The sequence below is a fragment of the Podarcis liolepis genome, assembly GCF_965112155.1.
Source record: "Podarcis liolepis genome assembly, chromosome: 2".
Lineage (NCBI taxonomy): Eukaryota > Metazoa > Chordata > Lepidosauria > Squamata > Lacertidae > Podarcis > Podarcis liolepis.
The window spans coordinates 107,596,072-107,602,034 of NC_139555.1; the positions used below are offsets into that span (position 1 = coordinate 107,596,072).

General features: G+C 48.0%; 1 protein-coding gene across 1 annotated transcript in view; it reads left to right on the top strand.

The window, feature by feature from the left end:
* The window catches only part of LOC310700920 (uncharacterized protein), a 31,168-nt gene extending 26,736 nt beyond the window's left edge, over positions 1-4,432 (top strand). The window contains exon 15 of the mRNA XM_083490872.1: positions 2,962-4,432. Within this exon, the coding sequence (XP_083346998.1) occupies positions 2,962-3,479 (518 nt within the window). The 3' untranslated portion in view covers positions 3,480-4,432. The remainder of the gene's footprint in view (positions 1-2,961) is intronic.
* The last annotated feature ends 1,531 nt before the right edge of the window (positions 4,433-5,963 follow it).

Sequence of the window (5,963 nt, forward strand, 5' to 3'; positions counted from 1 at the left end):
CTGCATCTATTTTGCCTGGTCCTCCTCTGCTGGGTGTTGCTGCCTTTTCCTGTTGCTGCACATGGATGCCTCCCTTCTCCCCAGAAGCTTACAGGCCCTCCAAGTGCCCCTGTTTTCCAGGGACAGTCCTGGATTTACAGAAGCCATCCCGGTTTCTGATTTGATCCCGAAATGTCCCGCTTTTCCCTGTTTTTATCGGAGAATGTTGGAGGGTTATCCAACCCTCAAGCCATCTGAAGACAGCCCTGTATAGGGAGGGTTAAAAAAAAAAAATTGTTTAATGTTTTCTTGGGTTTTTATGTATGTTGGAAGCCACCCAGAGTGGCTGGGGCAACCCAGTCAGATGGGCAGGGAATAATAATAATAATAATAATAATAATAATAATTTTTTATTTATACCCTGCCATCCCCAGCCAGAGCCAGGCTCAGGGTGGCTAACACCAGTAAAATTACAATAAAGACATAATGGAGGGGGGGGGAGAACAAATTTAAAATAATGGGTTAAAATACAATTTAAAATGCAGCCTCATTTTAAAAGTAGCCAATAAATCAAAACCATAAGGGGAGGGAAACATAAAGGTCAGACTGAGTCCAAACCAAAGGCCAGGCGGAACAGCTCTGTCTTGCAGGCCCTGCGGAAAGATGTCAAGTCCCGCAGCGCCCTAGTCTCTTGTGACAGAGCGTTCCACCAAGTTGGGGCCAGTACTGAAAAGGCCATGGCCCTAGTTGCAACCAATCTAGCCATCTTGCGACTTGGGACCTCCAAAGTGTTGTCATTTGTGGACCTTAAGGTCCTCCGTGGGGCATACTAGGAGAGGCGGTCCTGTAGGTACGTGGGTCCTAGGCCTAAGAAGAAGAAGAAGAAGATAGGACATCCCTATTTTCATCAGAAATGTTGGTGGGTATGAGCAGGGGCACTCAACAAAGCTCAAGTACACAATGTTGGGGCCCCGTGGCATTAAAAGCAAGATGGCTGCCACCCCAGCTACTTTGCTCGCCACTCGCACTGATATATTTTCAAAGTATAAACACAAAGCAAGGCCAGGGGCTTGGGGAAGAGTCGCAAAGGCCAGGCAGAGAGGTTTGTAGGCCTGCATTTGGGGCCTGGGCCTGAGGTTCCCCACCCCTGCCCCAAAGCTGGTTCCTAGCTTTGAACGGCCGGTGGGTGCAGTCAGATTAAATGTGGCTCCTATCGGTCTTGTGTCTGCCAGGCCCAAAAGACTGCAGGGTTCAGTGAACCTCAGGATGAGCTGCGATGGGTGACGGCAGCGGAAAGCATTGTGAAATCTTGGCTGTGCAGAGAAGGCTGCGCAGGTGCGCGAGGCCTTGGCTGATAAGGCATTGTTTCCTGGCCCGGCGAGTGCTGACGCCACAAGACTGGGAGAGGTGCCAAAGTGACGTTTGTTTTGACATTTATTGTGGGTAAACAAAGAGTTCTGGGTCAGGAATCTTTTAGGTTTAAAGTAGGTGGGCTGCAAAGCATTGCAAGATGTTGTTTGTAACATATTGTGATGTGCGACTAGTTTTTCTGGTTCTAGCTAACTAAATCACTGCAGGTACAGAACAGTTGCCACAAGCGCAGCAGAGCTTCCCTTTACCCTTTGACACATACCCCAACTTGCTCTGAGTTTTCACCAATGCTACAGAGCAGATTTTGGGGTGCTGTGAGGGGTGGAGAGAGACGGGAAGTTCTGCTGCACTCCCGGAAGTCATTTTGTGCACACAGTGATACAGCTGCATGGAAGGAACTCTTCTTGTTTCCCTAGTTGCCTTGATTCTTTATCCACAGTCCAGTTACTGCGCCTCAGCCTTCAGTTCATTCCAGTTGCAATATTGAGCTGGTCTCTCTTACCTGTTCAGCCTCACCCACTGCAGTTCTGAATCCCGATTCTTTCCCCCCCAATGGTGGATTGGCCAGGGAGGTTAGCTGAGACTGGAAGCCACTGTGTTGAACCCAAAGGGGAACTGTTCCGGAATTTGCTTACACCATCTTGGTAGCCAAGATAATCCATAACTAATCTGTAGTCGCTAAAGCAATGAGCCCATATATTCACTCGCTTTGATATGAGCTAATAGACTTGCTTTGATTCGTTACCCTCATCCAGGAAGCTTGGGGTGCTTGGCTCTGAGCCCAGAACAGGGGAACAATCTGTAAAACCTGGGTATTTGCCACGTATGCCCTCATCTGGGCAGGCGAAGCGTCGGGAAGTCCTAGACAAAGTGTATAAAGAATGTATGCGTGTTTGCTTGGGTGCAGACAAGCCATCTCCTTGCTGTGGTGTCCACCCCAAATGTCTAACGGCTAGGAGACCTGGCAGACTTTAAGTTTACACCTTTTTTAAATAAAAGGTGGGACTGAACTGGGACTGAACATACAGAGGGATAGCTCAGTTGGTAGAGCATGAGACTCTTAATCTCAGGGTCATAGTCGAGCCTCACATTGGGCAAAAAATTACTGCTTTGCAGGGGGTTGGACTAGGTGACCCTTGTGATCCCTGCCAACTCTGTAAATCGTAATTGTATTTTCTCACTCTGGTGTTTTTGGCATCCTTCAGTATACCCCAGGTGTCAGCAAACTTTTTCAGCAGAGGGCTGGTCCACTGTCCCTCAGACCTTGTGGGGAGCCAGACTATATTTTGGAGGGGAAAAAATGAACGAATTCCTATGCCCCACAAATAACTCAGAGATGCATTTTAAATAAAAGGGCACATTCTACTCATGTAAAAACACGCTGATTCCCGGACCGTCCGGGGGCCGGATTTAGAAGGTGATTGGGCCGGATCCAGCCCCTGGGCCTTAGTTTGCCTACCCATGGTATACCTGCGCCCAGCCGCTCCCATGAGCATTCCTTTGGGCAAGTGTTTCAGAACAGTCACCGTAAGGCTCATGTGCCGCCTTTCGGTAAACAGGAGATGTTAGTGGCAAGCCTTAACTTTCTGTTCCTCTCTTCTCTATTTACAGCCAGTGTGACCCTGGATCCGGGCACAGCGGGCCCCTACCTCATCCTTTCGGACGACGGGAAAAGTGTGTGGTTGAGTGACACCCGTCAGAAACGTCCCAGCTCTCGGGGCCGGTTTAACTTGTACCCCTGTGTGCTGGGCTGCGAAGGGTTTGCCTCGGGGAAGCACTCCTGGGTGGTTGAGGTGGAGTCAGGCGGAAGTTGGGCTGTAGGTGTAGCTCAAGAGTCTGTGAAAAGGAAGAAGAAAATCAACTTCCAGCCTGAACAGGGGGTCTGGGCTTTGGAGCATTTGGGAGCCAATCATTACAGAGCTTTGACATCCCCTCCAACCCCGCTGCCCCTAAGAAAGGCCTACAAAAGAATCCAAGTGCACCTAGACTACGAAGCAGGTCAGGTGACCTTTTTTGATGCAGAGAATGAAGACTTGATCTTCGCCTTCCCATCCAGCCGCTTTGCGGGGGATATAATTCATCCCTGGATGTGGGTAGGGCTCCGGTCCCGGCTCAGACTGTGTCCCTAACTTTACATGCACTTTGGAGTAATGGAAGTTGATGTTGTTTGGCCTGAGAGTGGAGAAAAAGCATATTAGGCTCATTCACTTCCTTGCCCCCTCCCAATGAAATGTATTGCAAATCTGCATTTTTCCAGACACTCCAGTTTCAATGTGAACACAGCTTGTGTTTCAACTACTGGAAAAATTGCACGAGAATTTACTGGCCACCTGAAAAGCTATAAAATTATTGGAAGTTTCTGTTAGGCGTAGAATAGGATAATGTTACCCACACAGGAAGGGAACAGGGTGGTGGCGGGTGTGGTTTTTTGTATGGATTATGCTACACATTCCCATGCATTCTGGGCCAGCCTTTGCCAGCATGAAACCCTCCATATATCAGCTCCCTGGGGCTTATGGGAATTGTAGTCCAAAGCGTATGGAGGGAGCCAGGTTGATGGAGGCTGCTTCAAATACTTAGTATTGCTAGCTTGTCTGGGAACAGTGGACTTCTTGCAACTAGCCTGCACCAGAGGGACAGCTTTTGTACTTTAACACAGCCCCAGACTAAAGTAGATCTTGCTGTTAAAAAATAGTGCATACAAAAATTGGGGGAGAGCAAATGGGAAAGGGGAGCACCACATCCCATCTAGGAAATAAATTACTAGATGTAAGATACTGAGCCATGAGGATGAAATAGCTCACTAAGGCCTGTACTCCCAGTTTGCTTCTGTGTGAGATTTGGCGAAGAGTTTAAACCTCAGGTGTAATGCAGCGACAGTAACGTAGCATGGACCTTCTGAAAGATGTTCTGTTTGGTTGGATTTAGCACGTTAAGGGCGATTTGTAGGGTTCCTTACAATTGAGGGGTTAGAGGAGAACGAAAGCAGGGCAGCCGGGTAGGGTTTCTGCAACCAAATCCTTACCGTGTCCTGTTAAGGTGAATTAACAATTCATAACTGAAAATAAATGGTTATAACGTTCTTGTCAGTAGCGTGTATGTGTCCATAAAAGGTATTAAGAGAAAAGTGTGAGTTATGGTCAAGTGGAAAAGGGAGCCGGGATTTATTATAATGGGAGGGGCTTATTTCAGCGTTGGAACTGGTGGGAATTTTGGCTTCTCCAGCATTCACGTACATTGCAAGGAAGCATGAAGTTGGCTTTACTCAGAGTAGGCACGTGAGAATCCAAGGCCATGTCCCATTTCAGACTTCTCTTGCTGTTCAGACTTCTTGTTGAATGCAGTTGCAAATTGGTCCTCAAGTGTGCAGCTTATAAAACCATACAGTTGTGAGCCCATACCCAGCGGTATTGAGGTAGTTAAAACGCCTAGCGTTGTATCCAATGTATCATACTCAAGAGTAGGCCCGTTGAAACGAATGGACATAACTAACAAGGCACGTGGATTTCACTGGGTCTGTTCTTAGCTGGATGCAGCGCAAGAGCACTGAGCTCAAAAGTTCAGAGAGCTCAGGCCAGGAGCTTGGTCCTTCCGCAAGCTGCTATCCCTCGACCTTTCTAAAAGAGGAATACTGAATTACTGAAAGAATGTAGATGAAGCACCTTCACCCTAGAAAGGTACCCTAGAACGGGCACTCCTAAACTCGGCCCTCCAGCTGTTTTGGGACTACAACTCCCATCATCCCTAGCTAACAGGACCAGTGGTCAGGGATGATGGGAATTGTAGTCCCAAAACAGCTGGAGGGCCGTGTTTTGGGATGGCTGCCCTAGAAATAGTAACTGCTAGCAGGGGGGCATTGTTAGGGTTGGGCAAGAGGCTCTGAGCCTCATGTAAATTGTGCCAAGCCTTTGATCTGTCCCTGCCCCCTTTTTTTGTAGAATAAAAGCCTTGCTTCCAACGCAGCAAGATGCTTTGAGAAGCTCTCAGCAATATTTCTGTTCACGCTTTTTTTAAAAAGCCACTTAAATGCAGGGGTGGGGAACTTGTCGCTTTCCACATATCATAGGGCCAGAAGGGGCACCCAAAGGTGCTCAAGTCAAGCCCCCTGCAACGCAGAAATCACAGCTAAAGAATCCCTCACAGGTGGCCATCTAACCTTGAAGGTGACTCCTCAACCTTCCGAGGAAGCCCACTCCACTTTTGAACAACTGTTACTGTCAGAAAGCTTATTCCTAATGATGAGTCGGAATTCCTTTCTTGCCACATGGACCCATTGCTTTGGGTCCTAACCTCTGGAGCAGGAGAAGGCTTGCTTCATCATGAATGCAACAGCCCTTCAGATATTTGACAACCACATACCATGTTGTTGGACTTCCAACTCACATCGGCCCTAGCCACCGTGGCAAATGAGCAGGGATGATGAGAGTTACAGTCCTGCCAGCGTTTTGAGGGCCACAAGTTTTCCATCCCTGCTTTAGAAAGCTTGCTGTACCCCAATACTGTATCTCTAAACGTGTGCTTTTGTAAGGACACAACTCTGTGTTTTAAAACAGACTGATAAGCAGAGTCGCTGTAGTCCAGTTCTTAAGAGCAAGGAAAGGTGTGCGAAAATA